The 22197-nt window shown below is 42.4% G+C and overlaps 1 protein-coding gene across 3 annotated transcripts in view; it reads left to right on the top strand.

Moving 5' to 3' along the window:
* MTUS2 (microtubule associated tumor suppressor candidate 2) overlaps nucleotides 1-22197 on the top strand; it is a 323047-nt gene that overhangs the window by 250044 nt on the left and 50806 nt on the right. The window contains exon 1 of one of the 3 annotated variants that reach the window (XM_019530127.1): nucleotides 14888-15071. The exons of the other annotated variants lie outside the window; for them this stretch is intronic. Within the exon in view, the coding sequence (XP_019385672.1) occupies nucleotides 15018-15071 (54 nt within the window). The 5' untranslated portion in view covers nucleotides 14888-15017. Of the gene's footprint in view, nucleotides 1-14887; nucleotides 15072-22197 lie in introns of those variants that run through there. 3 annotated transcript variants of the gene reach the window in all.

The following is a 22197-nucleotide window of genomic DNA, read 5'->3' as shown; positions in this document are numbered from 1 at the left end:
AAGACTGGAAGAAGGCCAATGTGGTGCCGCTCTTCAAGAAAGGGAGGAGAGTGGATCCAGTTAACTACAGGCCCATTAGCCTGACTTCTATCCTGGGGACTTGTTATCCCAGTTGGTGCCTGGGGGAACAAAGCCTCACCTATTTTCCGCTAGTCCCCCCGGTGAGTTTATAGACAGCCACCAGATCCCCTCAGTCTTCTCTCGTGGAGGCTGAATAGATTCAGGCCCTTTAGTCTAACTTTGTAGGGCCTAGCCTGCTGCCCCCTGATCATGCGAGTGGCCCTCCTCTGGAGCCTCTCAATGTAGCTACATCCGTCTTGAAGTGTGGTGCCCAGAACTGGACGCAGTACTCCAACTGCGGCCTGACCAGCACTGCATAGAGGGGAAGGATCATCTCCCTGGACCTGCTTGCGATGCGTCTGTAGATGCACGGCAAGGTGCGGTTAGCCTTACTGACCGCTTCCTCGCACTGGTGGCTCATGTCGATCCTGGAGCAAAATCCCTTTCAGCCACTGTGTTGTAGTGGAAAATAGGTGAGGCTTTGTTCCACCAGGGACCAACTGGGATAACAAGGAATAATGGCCACAAATTGATTGAGAGCAGATTCAGGCTTGATATCAGGAGGCATTACTTTATGATTAGGGCTGCCAAGCTCTGAAATGGGCTCCCAAGGGAGGTGGTGCTCTCCCTTACCTTGGAGGTCTTCAAGAGGAGGTTGGATAGATATCTGGCTGGGGTATTATGATCCCAGCACTTGTTCCTGTCCAGGGCAGGGGTTTGGACTTGATGATCTGCTGAGGTCCCTTCTGACCCTAGAAACTATGAAACCCTGAATCTATGTTTTTCTCACAAAGGTAGTTCAGCCAGCTGACATGACACATTTAATTCAGTTTTCATCTGAGGAGAATGTCAGTTTCCTGAACGGAAAAAATGCATAATTTTGGTTAGTCATTTTACCATAACAGTAAATTTATTTTATGTCAGTAGCCTGAAACATAATACACAGCAAAGAATTTCATTCCTATTGTGTTTTTCTAGTTCTTTCAGGTATGTCTGGGTGGCACAAAGCAAGTGAGTTTCAAATGACTAGATCTGACTAACAAGACATGCATGTTTCCTAGCATTATCAGTCATTTATACACTGCAGATCACAAGAAACTAAAACAAATATCTATGTGCGTTGAACTCCTCACCTGCTCTCTGCCCACTAATCCATCCCCCTGAGGACCACTTCTACATTCCAGACCTCTGAGCAGCTCAAAACAGAAGGCCATTTTCTTAAATCAACCTTCCAAAGAAGGTGTGTTGTTGAGAAGGATGTTCCCCAGCCTATAGGTGTGTTGCAGGTTCCTTCTTCCTAGATGCAGCGCCTTGCACTTGTTTGCGTTGAATCCCATCCTATTCTCATCTGCCCACCCCTGTAATTTGTCTAGATCTAGTTGGATTCTGTCCCCCCCTCCAGTAAGCCCACTTTTCCCCACATCTTAGTGTCAGTGAATTTGGACAGCGTGCTTTCCATGCCCACCTCCAAGTCACTGTTGAATAGCACAGGCCTGAGGACTGAGCCCTGCGAACTTCACAGCCCACTTCCCTGCAGGTCGAAAATGACCCATCTGCCACCACTCTCTGGGTGCTAGCATCAAGCCAATTTGCCACCCATCTGACTGCATCAAGTTGCCTTGATTTTTTATGAGAATGGAGTGAGAAACAACATCAAAGGTCTTCTTGAAGCCCAGGTAGACGACATCTACCTCAATGCCCAAGGACTTTGTGACGTGGTCATAACAGGAAACAAGATTAGTGAGGCAGGATCTGCCTGCAATGATCCTGTGTTGGTTGCCCCTGAGCATTACCTCCCCTGCTGGGCTCCTGCAGATGTGTTCCTTGATAATTTTCTCAAAGGTCTTCCCAAGGACCGAGGTAAAACTAACTGGCCTATAGTTACCCGGGTCCTCCTTTCTCCCCTTCTTGTAAATGGGGACCACATTGGCACTTTTCCAGTCCTCTTGTTCCTGGTCAGAACACCACAAGCGCTCATATAGTCGTGCCAGGGGCCCTGCTATAACCTCCACCAATTCTCTCAGTACCCTCGGATGAAGAGCATCCGGACCTGCTGATTTATACAAATCCAGCCCTTCCAAGAGTTCCCTAATTAAATTGTCCGTGAACCTAGGCATAGCGTTGTGTCCTGTAAGCCTGTCCGTAATCCTAGTGGAGGAGTTGTCCCAGTCCCTGCTCAGAAATATGGAGGCAAAGAACTCATTGAAGAGATCAGCTTTTTCGTTTGCTGCAATCACCAGATTGCCACACCTGTCCTGTAGGGGCCCCACATTACCTGGTGCCTTTTTCTTACTCCCTATGTATTTGAAAAAGGACTTTTTGTTATCCTTAATTCTGGTCACCAGCCCTATTTCCATCTCTGCCTTGGCCTTCCTAACCACCTCCCTGCAATCACGAGCAACGGAGGTGTAATCCTCCTTGGTGATTGCCCCTTGCTTCCACTTGTATGCCACCTTTTTTGCCCTCAAGCCCTCCTGGATGCCTTTACTGAACCAAGGTGGCTTTTTAACACTCTTGCCCCCTTTGGTTCATGTTGGGACTGACTCCCTCTGAGCTTGGAGGATCGTCTCCTTAAGGAATGACCACCCAGCCTGGACTCCCATCTCATTGAAGCTCTGAGTCCCCAGTGTCTCTCTTACTAATTTCCTTAGCTCATTGAAGTTGGCCCTCCTGAAGTCAAGGACTTTTGCCTTACTGCTTGCTTTGCTTGGTTAATATGCTAAATTGTAGAATCATTGCTTAAACAGTTCAGATGTAAGTTATTGTGATGTTTGAGAATATAAAAAGAATGTTGGCTTCTATATATTACCTGCACTGTGATCATTGATACCATGTGATGTTGAGTTAATAGACAAAACATGAGGCCTTATTGCAAATCTAAAGGAAATTTCCATACCACAGACATTTGGCATGACCTTCAACATCTCATAGTCTATCAGGGATTCATGGCTGACCACTTAAATATTCAGAAATCATCCCCAAATTGCTATTTTTCAGATTTTTTACTTGGGAATTTTATATTATTATTTACCAGGTTAGATAAGAGGAAAGAAAATAGCAGATGCAACCAGGAAAACAATACATTATCTGTATGCTTGCAAATGCTACAATAATGGATCACTGCAAGTGTAAAAATGTTGTTACAGTGAAGGAAATTACATCTTGTTCTTTAGGCATATAAGAAAGAGCTAATGTAATAAAGTACATTTATTCTTTTCATTTCCTTGAAATGCTGTCTTTTCTAGATGGACTGATGTATCACTGTAGGGCAGTTATGAAAAACGTCTCCTCCAAACTGTTCCCAAAAATCTGTAAGCAGCTATCATTCTCAATACCTAAGATCTCCAAAGAGATTTTGGAGTTAAGTAAAATCATGCCAGCAAATTAAAAATACTGAAAGCAGCCTTAGCAACAGATACCAACACCAGGGGGATGCCTTGCTTTTGAAAGATACTCAAAAATCCCAAGCCTCAGCAATTGGAATACCAGCCTTGACCTTTCTGGTCAATGCACTGTTTTTCCTCGTAGGTGCATAAATATTAGAAATCTGATAAAGAGCACCTGCATATCACATCACATAGAATTAAGCTGCAATGAAAAGTTAAGTAGAGAAAGGTTACAATAAGGAGTATTGGGGATCCTATGCCAGGGGTAGGCAACGTTTATTGGCCAGAGTGCCAAAAAGCCCACAATGTCTACCTTGGAAGGTGCCCAAGTGCCAACATGCCAGAGCCTGGAGCAGCTGTTTGCAGCCTTCCGGCTGCAGCTGGCCCACGGAGCCCGGGCTGCCCGCAGCAGAGCTTGCAGCCTCTCAGCCACCTGCTGGGAGCAGCCTGGGATCCCTGGCTGGCAGCAACTGCTTAGAGCCCGGGCTGGCGGTAGTGTGCTGAGCAAAATGGCCTTGTGTGCCATGCTCGGCACACCACCACCCTAGATGCTCAATCTCATTCATTTCTGTCTTGTTCATCCTCCTTGTCATTAATGGCAATCTCTTAAAACTGGAGCCTGACTTACAGTTAATGGGAGCTATGGATGATGGCATTGTCCTTTATATTTGTGTGCCAGTATGGGTGTTAAGTTACCTAACCTTAGGTATCTAAGTTTGGCCTATTTTTTATTATGTAGTATTATTAGCACATATAGTGTACTAGAATACAGGGACACATCCTCAGTCCATAGGGGTTTATAAAGGCTGAGAGTTTATAGTCTGAGTGTATATTATGATGGAGGGGAGCTACAATCAGTGAATTAGGAAATGGGAAGATGGGTATTGCAAAAATAAGGTCCCACTGTTACATCCTGGGTTATTCACACTCTTGGTTATCTTCTGCTATGGCAGCCTTCTCCTCTCTGGCCTCCCTATTTACTTTCTGATTTCATGCTCTTCAAGATAGGTCCTCAAAAACAATTTTTCTTTCCCACCATATCTTGTCTTCCTTCTGGATCTGCATGCTCTTCTCATTTCTGAGGGTGCATCAAGGTCAAGAATCTTTGCTTTCAAGGTATTTTGCAGCTCAGCTGCCATTTCACACCTCAGCTCCCATCTCCTCTGTTATCCCCTTCTGTTCTCTTCAGCCTTTTCAAACACCACTTGTAACCAAGCCTTTTATCTCCTCCAACCCACTCCCAGCTTCATTTGTTCATCTCTAGACATGGAATACTTGCCTAGTTAACATAGCCCCAGATCCCACACTCCTCTTTTTAACAAATCCATGTTAACACAAATCCATGTTAACACAACTATGCGTAGTAACAAGACAAATGATGACAGACAAAAGCAATTCACGTTGGCAACTTATCGGCAGTCCCTCTGATGCCTGATACACAGCAAGCTTCGCTTTCCACAAAGTTCAGTGAGGTCAGGCGTCCCTGAACAATGCTGTCTGAAGGGTGCTGGGAAGGACCCTAGAATGCAGTTCTTGGGCTCCTCGAGGTCCACGGGCCCACTGATCCAGGCAACAGCTAACTAATCCTTTTCACAGAGCTGCATCTTCCTTTTGAATGGTTTCCAAATATTTCAGCTAATTTATAGCTTCTGAATGACACTGAAAATGTACAACCACTTAGATTCCTTTTTCTTCAACTGTTCTTAGACTGACCAATAGCAATACAAGCTTTTCATTCCTTTGATAAGGTAATATTAACTGCGCCACAGCGCCTTACTACTTTTAGGCTTTGCTAAATTTACTAGGCCTAACTTTATACAAGGCTTTACTACATCTTAAACTATAATTAGGCTTTTAGCAACAACTTATAGCTTAATATCTAAACAAATACAGAAAAACACTTGCTCTAATCTTCATAGAGCCTTCAGCAAGCACTTTTATCACACATACTTTTCAGCTGCCATATCTGTATTCTGCATGTTAGCAGCCCTTGCATAAATAGAATCAGCTATGAATATCCCCTTTATTCAACAGAAGCATATAACTAATTAGGAGTGATAAACAAAAATGTAAGAAAATAACCCTTCATCTGCCACCTGTAGCACTTCTCACATTCTTAATTGAAACCAGAGCTTGCCGTAGAGGTGGGCGATATGGGCAACTGCCCAGGGCACCATGGTCAGGAGGGTGCCAAACACACATGCACACACACACGTGAGCAGTCCACGCTCACAGCAGTGCTCTTCCCCTGCCCTCTCCACCCCAGCCAATCCAGATAGAGTGCAGTGGCACAGCTGCATTCTACTTTTGGATTGGAGCACACCACAAGAACCTCTGGGGTCTTTTTAAATACCCTAAAGCAGGTGAAAATCCCCTCTCCCTCCCCTACAAGCTCAGAGGCACATTGCCTCCCCTCTCCTCCTGCCTCCCTTGCCCACCACTGCTGCTTTCCCCACTGTCCTGGGAACAGGGGAAGCTTCAGAGCAGTTCCTGCCCACCAGAGACGGGCCTTACTGGGTCTGGATGCAGCTGGGCAGCAGGGCCTGGGTGACAGGGACAGTGGCAGAGGGGATGAGTGTTGGGGGGATTCCCTACTCCTATTTCTGGGAAAACCAGGCAGGCATGGGGAACTGCTCTCCCACTGTGCTGTTTCCACTGGCCCCTTCCCCATCTCAGCCCAGCCACCATGCAATCCAGCTGGCTCTGGTGTTTCCCTACCTCCAGGACAGTGGGGAAAGAAGAGGCAGCAGGCAGGAGAGAGGGAAGGGGAGGGGAGGAGACATTCCTGTAAGCATGAATGGGAAGAGAGGGCAGATTTTCACCTGCTTTAGAGACTTAAAAAAGTCCCTGGAGGCTCTTGTGGCACAGTGTGACCACACCAGTGGAGGCTGGGACTAGGGGGTGCAGCCACCAGTGTAGGCTCCTGCTCCTACATCTCCCTCTGGGAAATCCTAAATCTGCCCCTGCTTGCATCTGATCCCAGTTTCCCTGTTCCTGTATTAATTAGATTGGTTGGTCACAACTATCAAGCTAAGCAACAAATCCAGTTTTCCCCTTAATGAATATCTGACCACCTGGTGAGATGTATCAATCCATTAAACCTCTTGGATTAGGAAACTGCTTTTTGTCTGTTTGTGTTTACGTGTGTTTTCTTATGTGTTCATACAGTGACTGACATAACAAGGCTCTGAGTCCAGCTGGAATCTCTAGCCACTGCCGTAATACAAACAGTGCACATTAAATAATGTTATCCAGGTTGTATGGCTCATGTTGCAGACACGCTAGCACTTTCCCTGGAGCTGGTCTTGCAGCAGTTATTTATCCCCCCTTTTATGTAACTAGAACTGCACATTTGTAAACTGTGGTTCCCAGTTCAGGTTTTCACTGTCAGTGACAGATTTCCACCAGAGGAGCTGGCAGTTTGTGTGCTGTTTAGTGGTCTTTTATGTGCTTTATGAAGTGCTCCATCTTGCATGTGAAGGTTTAGGAAAAAAACAGTCCCTGTTGAACTTCACCTCTGTCTCGACTATGTCATTGTGACTGAAACATTTGCACCAGTTCCCAAACTCTGACAGATTGCACACCACCAATTTAAAATGATACAACCTTAAGTACCACCAGGAAATTTTTGTCATATAAATTAATTATAATAAATCTGTTAACGCGTACCACTGACAGGTTGTCTGCGTACCACTGGTGGCACCCGTAGCGCGGATTGGGAACCGCAGTGCTAGGGAATTCTATGAGTGCGGAGTAAAGGCTTTAATAGAGGGGAAGGATGGTCGTGTGTCAGGCACTGGCCTGCAATTCAGGGCATCTGGCTTCTATTCCCATCTCTGATGCAGGTTTCGTGTGTGACTTAACACTAATCAGGTCATCTTTCTGTGCCTCATCTGTAAGATGAGGCTATTAGTTACCTTATATCATATAAGTATTGTAAGGATAAATGTATTCATGTGTTAGGCATGTTGATAAAGCCCACAGAAAACCGTAAAGTACCAGAGCAATAAACCAGCAACTGTGGCACCATTTGTTGTAAGCTTCAAAGACGTGATATGTGTCACAGTCCTCTATGGTTTTATCACTGCAAAAAGAATTAGAAAGCTAGACAATAAGTAAGTAACAGACTTAAATGGAAACCCTAAAAAGAAAATAGGGCTTTTATGACACTTATAGAGCTATTATGAAAATACTGCCCTCTAAAGTGTAAAATTTATATTAAGCACTATTTTAATCTTCTGTATCTTTGTTTTCAGTATTTTTAAATCTGGTAAAGAGGTTTCAAAAGGGACCATTATCTGTATTCTGAGTACATTAGCTTTTGAACTTGCTCAGACTATCAGTCACTTCTGCTGAAGGGATTGTGTAGACCAGTTCCTCATCTGAGGTAATCTGACACAGCTCCAAAATAGCCTCATGTGCATTTTATGCATTTTCCTCCACAATACCCTTGGTACCCATGTCAAATATGGGGGGGAGGTTAGGTGAGATCAGGCAGATCTTGCCAACTCACATTGCTTTCACCCAAGTATGGCCTGGTTTTGACTTTGATGGTGGGATGGAAGTTTAATGGGTGCAGAGCAACAGTGGAAATGTATTTGGTAAATGACAGTCAGCTGTATTCAGAAATTTACCTTTATGTAGACCTCAGTAAATCAGCACATTGCAGATTGTGTAAAAGAAATGGCAAATGCTATATTGTCTTCATGTATAGCATTTATGAATCATTAACATAAGCTATATAGTACTGAACTAAAATTAATACATACTTGGACTGTCATAAAATATATTTGAATAATGTTCAACACAGAGTGCTTGGAGAGATCAGAGGGATACAGATTTAAAACCTGATGTTTTAAGGTACTAGCTTGTTCAAAGCAATAGATTTTTTTCATGAGCTTTCCACTATTTTTGTTTTCTGCTTGGTTGAAGATCTAATGAAAATCAGATGTAAGGTTGTTTTGTAAGAACTGATGAAGAATTGAATATTTGGATGCTAGTCACAATCAGTGGGTCTTTTGGGGGGAGATAAAGTACTCTGGGATGTTTGGAATCAGGAATATTTAACATTATTATGAAATAACTTACAAAATGATATAGAAACAATGTTAGGTGGTAAAGAATATAAAAAATAATATAGAATTCAAAATAACAACACATTCCATGTGACGATCTCAAAGCCTTTTACAAACAGATAATGAAACACTATTTATAATCTCTCCTAATTTAGCTTAGATAAATATAAAAATCAAAGGTATTGGAGTTGCCTGAACAGTAAGTAGGGATTGTTTTAAGCCTTAATGGAAGAAAGAATTGATTCTGTCAATACCAGAATGAATTAATGCCCATGAGGCCTATTTATCATTAAAAAAGATTCTTTATAGACTAAGAAGTTCCACTGTGACCACTGAGAAAATAGAGATGTCCTTCTAGGGGTCTTAATTACTGAGGGGCTTTGCACTTGGTAAGACTGAGCACATTCAGTTTCTACTGAAGGCAATAGGAAACGAAGCAAAATCTTGCAAAATTGTACTGAGGTGTTGCATAGCAAAGAACAATATTTTGGTAGTTTTTAAATATTATGTTTTAATATATTGTATTCCTTTTTATTATAGATGCTGTTGTATACATAGTAATAACATCCCACACCTTTCCTAGACATATTACTAAGGGGAAAATTGAGGCATGGAGCCAGTACGAGATAATTTGTGACAGATTCTTGTGACTCCAATTCCTCGGTCCCCTTACCACAAGACTCTCCTTTCTGTTCTTAGCAGCAGCGTTGTGTTTGAGCTGCCAGCAGCTCCCACAGGAAGTAGTTTTGGCAGTGAAATGCAAGCAGCTTTGTGGAAACCAACAGCAACTGGAAACGGGATTTGCAGCAAGAAACTGATGATGAATACAGGCACCAGGAGTTTCACAAATAGGAACTTGACACAGAAAGGGACCTCCAGTGTTACCAAGTCTAGTCCCCTATCACAGGCAACCATGCCATATAATCCCTTTAATGAACTGATGAAACTCCATCCTAAAACAAAAAGTCATTTATTTTGCCTCCATTACACCTGTTGTAAACCCATCTCAGAACCTCCAGCCTAGATTTATTCATAGCTAAGTTGCACCATTTTGTTGTTGTGCCAATATTATCCTTTAGCTTAATAGTGCTTCTCCCTGCCTGTGTTTTATCTCATTGATTTTTAAAGGAAACCAGTCATGTCTCCTCTTAGCCACTGCTTTCCTCAACTTGGTAAGCCAGGCTCTCTTAGTCTTCCCTCATAAGCTTCACTCCTCTGATCATTTTACTAGATCTCATCTGCATCTGTTCTAGTTTTGAATTGATCTTCCTTGAACATGAGTGGCCACAACTGTACACTGTATTCCAGATGAGACATTTATACTTCCCTGACCAAGAGACGACATACACTCTGACATAATTAAGTTGCTTTTGTACAGCAAAGGAAATTACACTGACATCAAGAATAGACAGACGGCAACTTACACCAGTAGTGCTTTACCCATGGTGCTTTCATTGATAGCTTTTTACTAGACTGGGCAAAGTCAACCCAATTTAGGGGTGTAGTCATCTGCCTACTGCTTTTTTACACTGCCATAAATACCAGTTTTACCAGTATAAATGTTTCATCTGCCCAGGGTCTCTTACACTCCTGGAAATGCCACTTCTTATACATCCCCAGATTGCATTTGCTTTTTCAGGGCCACATCACATTGGTGGTTCATAATCATCAACTAATGAACCTGGGTCATTCTCCTTCTCTGTCATTTCCAGATGATGAGTCCACAGCTTATAGCAGAAAATCTTGTTATTAGTCCCTAAGTGTATGACCTTGCACTTTTTGCAATTAAATAGGCTCCCGTTTCTATTCACTGGTCCTGAGGGTAATCCAGTTCTTCGTCTAGTTTATTCTGCTCCTTCTCTCTATTGACAATATTACCCAAATTGGTATAATCAGCAAATTTCCTCTGCATGCTCCTCTTATTTTAACAAGTTCATTACTGAAAGACTGATCCTTGTGGTACTCCACTAGCAGCAACTTCCAACCCAATCATTCAATTTTCAGAGCAACCCAGTATCCTCTCTTCTAGTCAATTCTTTCTCCACCCTAAAATTCTTATACTAATCCTAGTCTCCATTTTAACTAATAATTTCTGATATAACACCATATGAAATGCTACACTGAATTCCCAATGTATTTGATATACCCAAAGCCAAGCATCACTTCTTGCTAGGTCCATGAACTGGTTGAATATACTGCTGGACAGAAGACACATGGACTCTACTCAATTCAAGTCCCACTAAAACTCATGATTTTAGCTTCCATGCAGTGCTTAAGTGGAACTATAGTCATGTTTGGGCCTTTCACTAACTCTCTGGGTATACAGTGAACATCAAACACATAGACTGCATCCACACGTGCAGGCACGAGCGGTTTGTGGCACCACAAACCTCTTTGTGGTGCCACAAATTACATGCCTTGTACATTAAACTGTGCACTGTGCCGCTAATTTGCAGCGTGGCAGCAGGATTTGCAGGATTTCCTGGTAGCAAAAAAAGCCCCAATTAAAAAAAAAATGGGGCAAAGCACATGAAAGTAGCATGCATCTGAACAAATGTGGAGATAAGGGAGCAGGCAGTCCAGGGCTACCTGCTCCCCCATCTTTACATACTGTGGAGCCCCTGTGCTGAGGCAAACTGCACCCCACCCAGCCTCAGAGTGGGTGTCTGGGGGTAGTGTGCCTCAAGATGGGGGAGCAGGCAACCCTGGGCTGACTGCTTCCCTGTTTCCATGTGCCTTAGCTATTTTACAGCAGTTTAGCAATCTACAGCACTTTAAGTAACTTCTGTATGCTGGAGCCTATCCAGATCCACGTCTTTGTGAAGTGCCCCCTGTCTCCTAGCCTGTAAAGTGCAGGGAGGCTCAGAGGCCCCTGCCTACAAAACACTGTGCTTCTGTCATGTTTAAAACTATGTAACTTTATAATGCTATAAAAAGTGTTCTAAATTACAGTGCTGTAAAATGTGCACTTTGAGCTCCTTAGCTGCTCCCAGTCAGATACTTACTGGGCACGTCTGCACCAAACACTAACTGTGCAGTAGCCTAATAAGACTGTGCAGTACCTTGTCACAGCACAAACAGTGCTAATACACTACTGCACAGTATTACAAGGCTATTGCACAGTAGAGTCTTTAAAAAGGTGTTCGTCGGCATTTGTTTAGTACTTGATTATAAAATTACTACGTTAAATGCGGAATAACCACTGCACATTAATGAACTTGTAGATGTGACCACTGATACTAACTAGTATTTTCAAGGAAAGGTCTTTTTTTCTTCATTTTGCCAGTCAAAAATGGTGTGTATCTTATTCAGGGACATTTTGTATATGATAAAATATGGTATATCAACAAACTGGAGTGACTAGAAAGTTTTTCCTGCTTCACTTTGAAAGCACAGAGAAAGAAGAACTGATACTTTCTTCTTATTCTGACTGTCAGAATGATACAAAGATCATCATTCCAGTGGCCAAGCCAGGCACTTTGATTACTGTGGAATTTTTTTTCCCTCTAAAATTGAGATCAGTTAACTGTTTCCACTCATTCTGGTACCCAAAGCCAGAGAGGACTAACAACCTAATACTTGAATTGCAGACAGTAAGCCATGTGATGGAGTCTAAAACCACCCACTGAGCCCAAAATCTCCTTTTAATCCTAACATTGTTACTCCTTAATAGCCAGCAGCTAAATAATTTCCCAGTGCTATGTGGACACTCCTTGAATAGGATTTGTAGAGCTTAGGGCCACTGAATAGAATCATTTTTTTTCAAAGCCTCCATTGCTGATAATATGATAGTTTCCTCCCAGTCCTGACTGTGAATCTCTGCACCTCCTGGTTCCAGAAATTAAAGCTTTTGTGGACCTGGGATCTGCAGGTTTAAAGTTGATTTGGCTCCAGGTTTAGGCAAGGAGCCTCTGTTAGTTTTTTGTTTTATCTTAACTACTTCACACTAAATCCACACCAACACTTCACATACTAACAAAAAAAAGTCATGCCCATATGGAGATGCTCAGAATTGCTCTATGGTAGCATGATGCTGGTATAGCTGTCTCCAAAACAAGGGTTGTTCTGAGTTAATTGAGACGTGTGGGCTTTTTGTACGTTTGATTTGGACTAAGCTTTTGGAAAAATTACACTTACCTATTTTTCCTGCTTCAGCATTCACAGCACTAATATATCCTTGGGGAATTAACCAACAAACTCTCTTTGTCTTTTTTCAGCATTATATATCTCTCAAATTAAAAAGGAGTATTATTTGTATTTATTTTCTCTGAAGAGCCTTGCCCTACTTTCACTCTTCTTACCATTTGAAAACTGATAAATCATTAAAAATTTCTGGCAGACAAGGTTCTTTGGGTAAATATGATATCATTTATTAAACCAACTGAATAGTTGGAAAAATTATTCTTTGCAAGCTTTCAGTCACAAATACCCTTCTCTAGGCATCCCTATGCCTAAAGAAGGGCATTTGTGCCAAAAATTTTCAAAGAACAATTTTTCCAACTATTTAGTTGGTCTAATGAAAGATATCACATCTACCCAAAGAACCTTGTCTGCCTATGTCCTTAGATCAACACAGCTACAACCAACAACCCTAAACATTTCTGCACCTATGCCGATGATGTAGAATGCAAAGCCTTGTATAAATACAGGTTTAATTATACTAGTATTCTTATGGATTGCAGTCTTAGGCCAGGACAGAGAGCCAGATCCAGTAAGAGACTTACGCAGAATTTAGGTGCCTGCATAGAAGCATAGAAGAGTAGGGTTGGAAGGGACCTCAGGAGGTCACTTAGCGAAGTCCAACCCCCTGGTCAAAGCAGGACCATTCCCAACTACATCATCCCAGCCAAGGCTTTGTCTAGCTAGATCTTAGAAACCTCCAAGGATGGAGATTCCACCACCTCCCTGGGTAACCTGTTCCAGTGCTTTACTACCCTCATTGTGAGAGAGTTTTTCCTAATATCTAATGTAAGCTTCCCTTGCTGCAACTTTAGAGCATGCTCCATGTTCTGTCATCTGCCACCACTGAAAACAGCCTAGTTCCATCCAAATCTGCAATCATGCCAAATAATCGTGGAGGCAGCTGAAGTCCATGGGTGCCATACTTTGGCTTTAAAATCCCTGAGGTGCTGAGAATTGTGTGTTGGCACATGCTCAGAACTGGCCAAGACTTGAGAGGGCTGAGCTGCTCAGCTCCCAACTCACCCTGAGAGGTCCAGAAATGAGGTGTTCCTCCAAGTCCCCTGAGGGTCCCAGTCCAGTAGGTGTGCTTAGCCCAAACCCAACACATCCTGGCAGAGTCAGGCTCTTCACAAAATGTAGCTGTCACCAACATTTTCTATAAAAGCACACCTTGATGAGGAAATGGCAGTACTTCCATGTTATATAGTAGCCTAGTGGATGTAAATGCCTGCCTTCAGTGGTCCCACTAAGCATGTCACCTACATTGGTCATAATGCAGGGATCCTGGTTTTCTCTAATTTAAAAAAATCCCTAATCTTCAGTTAAAAAAAAGTAACCCCAAATCCATATATTTCCATGATTTAAATGAAACACCACTAATATACAGATCTATATATAGTGGTGTTTCATTTTAATTACGGAAAAATGTGGATTTGGGGTTACTTTTTTTAACCAAAAATTGTGGATTTTTTTTTTCAATCAGAGAAAACCAGGATGCCTGGATAAGAAAAGCAGCTGCTCTTGTCTCTGCTGTGGACTTGCTGTCAGTGTGTCATTCTGTGCTTCAGTTTATCCATCCAGAAAGACAGGAAAATAGTACTTGCTTGCAATCAGCTGTGAGAAATACTGATGGTATATATATAAAGCACTTCTAGATATTGCATGAAAGGCATACGGTTGCTTGCAAAATACTATTGTCATTGTTATAAATAGCTTTTACTGTAGAGACCAGAATGATAAAGACCCATCTTTTATAGATACAGATTTTATAGAAACACAGATACACAGCTAGATTTCACTGTATTTTTTCGTACTGTACTAAGTTTCAAAATCTTTCTGTGTTTGCTTTGCTTGTGTGTACTCATGGACTCACGTTGTGGGCAATACTCTGCTTTTTTGCAAATACGTTTCAGATGAATCAGATCAGAATGCTGAAGCGACTTGAGCAGGGCAAGCGGTGACCATTTGTTTGTAGGGAGGAGAGTCTGGCTGTCCTTAGAGGGTGATGAAATTGGTAACTGCTCTGTTATTATGCGTCTATTGATCTGCCTCACTCAGCGGCTTCCAGAGGCAAAGTGACCCTCCCTTCTTCAGCAGGATTCTCTCATGCTGCTCACTCTTTCCTTGCTCCTCCTCTTCCTACACCTCCTTCTGAATTCCTGAAGTTACTGAGAGAAATAAGGTAGCTGATGGGACCACATGCAAGTTGTGACAGCCTTCAGCAGCACATGCCTTTTTGTGACATTGCTGCTGCTTAGGAATTCCACTCCGACGCTCTGAATGAAGCTGTTTCCTTTTCAGCCAGCCTGCTAACATGGGCCAGTGCTGCTGCAAGCTTTATTACTGCCTTCAGTGCCTGGACAAGACGGTACTTTGCCTCTTCCTTTTTCTCCTTCAGTGAAAGGGCAGAATGCTAGCTTTTAAGCTGATTAAATCTGTGCTTTTTCCTTTAGCTAATGTAGGTAACGTGCGTGCAGCCTGGGATGGCTGAAAGGGGAGTGATGTACATCTTCTGTATAATGTGCTGACTTTTCATTCACTCGTCTCAAATATAACCATAGGTTTCACATTCACTGCAGTGCCTTACATAATTTTATCCTGCAGTCAAAATGTACCATTTTCATGAAACAATTGGATTTTCATGAAACAATAAGGTGGCAGTAACATGTTTTCTAGTCACAATCGGTTTAATTTGTTGTTATGATTTTCATACATTTTTAATAAACCAGCTGAGCACAAGTTATGGAGGATCCCTGCGTGGAGTTTTCAAGTTAGCTTTTCATTTGCAGAAAGATTATTCATGCTTTTGCTGGCCTAAGATGTCACTGTTTTATTCTTCCTTTGTGGCATTGTACAATTTTGATCTATCAGAAAAGAAACACGCCAAACTACAAGTTTTCCTGTATCAGGGGAACCAGCAAAACTGTGAACACTGAAATGAATTGCTTAACAAATGTCAATACAAAGATAAAGATCACAGCTACAGGTAGCTAGAGGGTAGCATGCAGAAGGAAATGTGTGTGACAGTTCTACCACACAGCTTCTCATACTATTCTTTTGGAGACCTGCCTAGATGTTTGAGCAGAAAAATCAGAACAGAGGGAGAATGTGTATGTGCTTTTAATTTGCTTAATTGAAAATAGCTTGGCAGAAACACTTCCTGGTGCAGTATATTTCATTAGACCCAGGATTTTTTAAAGATCCATATATTAGGTCTAATGAAAAGCTGACTTTCTCCCATTTATCTAATAATATGTGCAAATATAGTTTGAGGTATGTTGCCAGCCAGGTTAAGGAAAATGTATGGCTTAATATAAGACTCATTAAAATATAGTCACTGGGGAACATCATGCTGATCAGTTCTGCTTGTAAACTTTAACCTAAAGAAGATTATGGGGGGAGGGTTGCTTTCTATATAGTACAATTTAAAGGATACTTTTAAAGGTACCCCTTTGGGAAAGGAAAAGAGTAGAAGATAACTTATAGTGGGATTTAGTTATTGCTTCTACCAGTATCTGCTGAAATATTTATTGCTATGAGAGAGTTGGGGGTGTATATGCTTTTTCCTTCCAACCCTAGTATAAGGCCCTGCCCCAACTGACTTTGAATCAAGCACTACAGTGACTAAGCACCATTTCCAGATGAAAACAATCTGAATTGTTTTCCGAGCTACAGATATAGAAAGATTATTCAGAAATAACGGTAATAACTGCAAACCATATTGAGCATCTGTGTGGTACATATTGATAGTTCATACTGTTCAAAAGTGAGAAATGTTCAAGGTGATACTGTATGTATATCAAGTACTTCGAATGTAACGTGTTTTAAATGTGCTTCTTACTATGGAGGAAGGGAGTAGGATCTTTGGAGGAGAGAACAGGACTGGGTGTCAGGACACCTGTATTCTCTTCTCAATGCTTACTGACTTCTCATACTACACTAAGCAATTCTGTAGTCCTGTCTTATTTCACCCCTCTGTGAAGGGGACATCATGCCATTTATCTACCTTAGAAAGGCACTATGAAGCTGAATCAGTTGGTGTTTCTGAAGTGCTTTGACATCCTCTGAGAAGAGGAAATCCTAGCTCTAGCTCTACCTCTCCTTTTGTTCATCTTTTGCTGCCTTCTTGTGCATATCTGTCTATCAGCAAAGCATAACTTGGCTAAAATAGACATTAAATTTCCCCTCCCCAAGTCCTCCCTGTCATCTTTTTCCTTAATCTGTGTAGACAACCCCACCATCCTGTCTGTCCTCAGGCCTGTCATCTTTGCCTTGGACCTCTTTCATTTTGTTCTCATGCCCAGGCTTTGTCCATGTCATAGATTTTTTTCTCATAATATCTCTATTACAGATACTATTCTTTAGGTGGATGAATCAGGGATTTTTTTTCCCTTGTTCCATTTTTTAAAAATTATTTCACTGAATTTACTCCAAGTTTATACCAGTATAAATGCACTCAGAATCTGTCCAGAGGTAATCCTGTGGTCTGGTTGCTTTAGGAATGCATACACAGACTCATTTTTCCAGCAAATTGTTTATTTCTTGAAAATCTAGTTACTGCTACCAAAGAATTAATTCTGAAAAAAAACTGGGGAGTCTGCTTCACAGCCTGAACCAATAAGGGAGAGGTGGGTATGGTGGATTCCTTTTGTGCAAGATGTAAGAGACTGGGATTCAGTTTCCACCTTTGGCTGTAGGGATTTGAACCTACATCATGAACAAGTGTCCTAAGCATTGTGCTATCGGCTATTCTAGGAAGCTGCCGAAGGGGCAAAATTCTCTCAGATTCTCCCATTACAGCAATTCCACAATATATAAAATTTGTAAATATTCATTGAGCCATTAGGTAAGCACGTGAAAATGACTCAACAGCATGATAATGAGCATGTTTTCCTGGGATACGTTGCTTCAGAACCCCCCTCTTTGGCCTTGTGAATTGTATTTAAGTCATCAATCTTCATCTTAAAAAAGTGCCTGAAATGAACATGAAACATTTGTCCAACCAGAGGTAAAAATTTTCTGGGTTTTTTCACTTCAACAGAAAAAAAATAATTTAGATTGAACCAAAATAATGTTCTATCAGTTGAGCTCCCAAAGCGAAGTATTAATGATTCACATAGCCCTTCTCAAAATGTCAGCTGTCTTTAGTTCAGGGTTGTCCAACTTCTGAGTGGCTGGGAGCTGCACATCACATCAGTCACAGGCCCTGGGCCACACACCATGTGGCTAAGGCAGTCCCCTCCCTGTATGAGAAGGTTGAGTTTCTCATGTCCCTGCCATGCAGGCAACTTGCTCACCAGACCCCTTTCTGCCATGCTGCCTTGTGCAACAGGCCGTAGCTACTAAAGCAGCAGGAGCAATGTGGGGAGAAGTAGCCAGACGGGAGCCTGCAGGCCACAAGTTAAGCCCTCATGGGTCTGATGTGGTCCATGGATGGCCAATTGAACATACTTGATTTAATGGGAAAAGTTCTAGCACTGTTAGATGTTTTCTAAACTTCATTTTGTCTTTTTATAGCAGAAGTGAATTTGCCCCTGCGTCACTGTTAACTGGGTTAGGATTCAAACTACAGAAAAAGTGGTGTTATCTGGCATCTGTGGGGAATGGGGAGTGCTGGTTAATCAAATATGCTGGTTACCTGAGTGGTGTCTTTGTCTATTCGGGCTGCTGCATCTGGTGCGCCAGGGCTTTCACTCCCTGGTGTCAGTGTGCTGGGGGACAGGGAGCGGGGCCCTGAGCAGGTTGCATTGCCCCAGATCATGGTGCAAAGTCAGTGAAGTGGGACTCGGTGAAACTGGAAGTGTCACGGTGGGACTTCCAGTTTCGCTTTTGCTGTTTCAATCAGCATGCTGGTTAATAAAGTGCTGGATAACACAGCTTTTACTGAAGTTACCTAGAGAAGAAAAGGCTATGCATTCTTGAGTACATAGTCCTCTAATCACAGAGCATCAAGACTGTTAGGGTACAGATAGAAGTGACAATTTTTGCACATTTTGGCCCCTAAAAGTGCTGTACAGCCTTGACTTAACACAGGTGCACAACTGCAGACTGCTTTAAAAGGGCCTGATCCTGTGACTGTCTGAAACCTCATTATATGAGGGTTCAGATGTAGGTGCCTAGCCCTGCTCTTGGTGCTATTTTCAGAATGGGAACAGGGGAAGGGAGCTTGTTTTGGGGGTTGCCCAGCTGGCAAAGGAGCATGGGGCAGCTGGATGGGAGCCCCCCTGAGATGGTGGGCTCCAATACACCTCCCCACCACACTACAGCACAGGATGACAAGACCCCAAAATGGACCTCCCTCCCCTGTCTCCTTCTCTCCCTTCCATCCTGAGACACAACCAGAGGATGGGGGGGAGAGGGGATTAGGGGAAGAGGCTGCAGAGGTGCAGCCTCTCTATCTGGATCAGCTCCAAATTGGAGCTTGACCCCACCCCTCCCCGACCCAAAAGCTATCGTCTGTTGGGTCAGGAGCATCAGTCTAACTCATGGCGCTTTTTGCGAAGTGCCATAAGTTAAACCAGGCAGCTGCACTTCTGCCTGTGTCCTGAGTCTGTTTGTCATCTTAATATAAAGACTAACGGATGGCTTAAATTGGTAGTCTTTTGTATTTGGGAATGTCATAATCATGGTGATGTTTTGGATGCCAGACCAATGTAAACTTCAGAACTGGATTTGATAGCACTACCTGGTCTCATCAGAGGCTGTTCTGATTTGCAGGACTGTTTTGTTCAGTAGGTGCTTGGATTCCCAAGTCACTAGCTTTATGGCTGGAAGTGCTGGTTATGTGCAGAATCATGTTGATGATAATGAGAGGAGGCTTTTTCATTTCATGTTAGTGTAGCATTTACATTGGTCTCAGGAATCTCTGCAGTCCAAACATATAATGTAACACGGATAAATCAACTTAAAATAATAGAACATGTCAGGGATTTGAAAGTTCACTGCACATCCAGAATATCCTGAGGTTGACATGAAGATTAGCCAATACCATACCTATCAACTCCAGCACAAACCAAGGATAAACCTCTGAACCATCAATTATAGGTTATAAAATCAAAGTCTTTTTTCTTAAAGACACTTGAAAAGAATTAGAAATTTGAACATATGGGGTACTGTTTAAAGAAACAAAACAACTTACTCTAAGAGGGGTTAATTTAAAAGTTGACATTGAATTAAATTTGCATATCCCAGCAAATGTCAACATGAGGGCTAGGAGGGACAGTTGGAAATCTTTGACCAAAACAAAAAAAAAAGGTCAGGCCATCCCTGACAGCAGTCACAGCAGGTGTGTCTACATGAGGCACTTTACTGTGCAGTAGACTAATCTACTGCACAGTAAAACATCACTGTCTACACATGTGCGTAGTAAACTAACTGCCTAGTAGGTACTGTGCAGAAGCACATCTGTAGATGTTGACTGGGAATTTGTTCCTAATACCCCAGTGGGCCACAGGGGGTAGGGAACTGCTCCAGTCCAGGCATTGCTCAGCTCTCCGCTGCTCCCAGAAGCGGGGAGCTGAGCAGTGCTGGGCCTCGGAAGCTTTCTGCTTTCCTTTCCAGCTGGAGGCTGGTGAGGAGCTATCCTGCTTCTGGGGCAGCTCCCAGCTAGCCCCTGCCTGGGCAGAGAAATCCCCCAGCAGCCAGGGGCTGGCCAAGAGCTGTCCTACTTGGGGCAGCTCTCACCCAGCCCTCAGCCAGGTGGGGAAATACCGAAATATAGCATTGTGGTTCTTATCTAGCTGGACCCAATTTCTGATTGTGTGTCCTCTGTACACTGAAAACATAACAAATTCAGAATGCTGCATACTTTCCAGAGAGTAATCGGTGTATCCAGTATCTACAAAATTCAGGTAAGCATTCTCCACGATAACCTAAAACTTACCATGTAAAAGCAGCTTATAAGATTATTCATATCAGGTTTGTTATGGGATGAGCTAGCTGAGGCTCAACATTTTAGCAAAGTCTTTTTGTAAGGATGATGCAAAAAGCGGTTCGTTTCTCTGGAGGCACGCAAATAATTCTCAGGCACACACTATTAGCAGTACAAAAGGTGTATTTGCAAATAGGGTCAGAGCAGAGACAGAAAATCTCAAATAGCTCCGCCCCCTGAGGAAATCTGCAGCAGGTACTATATGGTCTCCCTCCTGGGCACGTGCAGAAACAGGACTCTTACAGCTCATTTCCGGTTCATACAAACACATATGTGATCACATCACTTCATTCGTCGCATATATATTATAATTAACTACTTAAGCATGCGGGGCGGATAGGCATATATGCATCAGCTAATTACGCACGCTCAGAAAGCTCTCTAGGTCACCAAGAGTTGAAATCCACCCCCCTTTCAAGGACACAGTCAGTTGAATTCCAGCTTCTGTAATCTGCATGTGAATAGTCAAGGGGAGAGAAGAAAAGGGAGTGATTCTTAGCACAAAATGTAGTGTTTCTTCTTATCAGGTACGAGATGCAAACTGTGCAGTTCTAACAACACTCTATTCATTATGCATTTCTAATAATATTTCTAACAAGGATGTGCTAATTTTTTATATGCTTTCCCATTTTTTCATAGAAGTACAATGACAACAGTCTGACTTCCAGGGACAGATCTAGGATTTTGAGAAGAGGGATGTAGATGATGTGGTGCATCATCACATATAACACAACATACATTTTTCTCCAGATAAAAAGAAACTAGAAGCCTTACTAATATGCTAAGGGCCTAACGCTATATTATTCCATTTAAGATCAAAACAAAAACAAATATAACTTTATTGACATGTGCATGTGCATGAATTTGGTATATCATACACTTTATATTAAAAAACAGAACAAAAAAGGTAAACATAATTATAAAATATTGTTTCTTTACACCTGTAATTATTAGGGCCAAGTACAAAAGTTATACTTATTGCATGGTAAGCACATACAAAGCACACTACAGTTATAACTGAACAGATGGTCAAGGCACATAGAGCATTGTAAAAATGGTGGATCCCTCTCTAAGATAATCCTGGATAGATGTGGTACAACAGGTAAAATAACACCTTAGTGAGGAGCAGCACAATAGCACCAGCAGCATCTCAGGCAACCACACTGTGAGAGAGCCTTTCTTTCCTCTCCTGCAGGAGCTTCTTCTCCAGCACATGGAGGCACGCCCTCCCTGTGTCGTTCCCCACTCTTCCCCCTCCCTCTCCTTACTTTCTGTTTCCCTTCAGCCAAGCCCAGCTTCAGCTTCAAAACTCAAAATGTTTTGAAACTTTCTAAATGTTTCGACTGCCCTCGTTTTGTTTCAAGGCCGTTTCAAAGCCCTTTGTTTCATTTTGATTTCTCTGTTTTGAGCGCGAAATAAATCAAAACAGTGTCAAAACGAAACAGCCAGCAAAATTTCGCACAGCCCTAATAAGAAGCTCCAACCACCTATAAAGTTAGACTTCAAAAATGTATAATAACTTTATAGCTGGTTGCTATCAAGCTATAATTTGCATGTGTAGCAG

The sequence above is a fragment of the Crocodylus porosus genome, unplaced genomic scaffold, assembly GCF_001723895.1.
Source record: "Crocodylus porosus isolate Cpor-Errol unplaced genomic scaffold, CroPor_comp1, whole genome shotgun sequence".
NCBI lineage: Eukaryota > Metazoa > Chordata > Crocodylia > Crocodylidae > Crocodylus > Crocodylus porosus.
The sequence above is the reverse complement of the archived record's forward strand: the minus strand, read 5'-3'. Positions and strand labels throughout refer to the sequence as shown.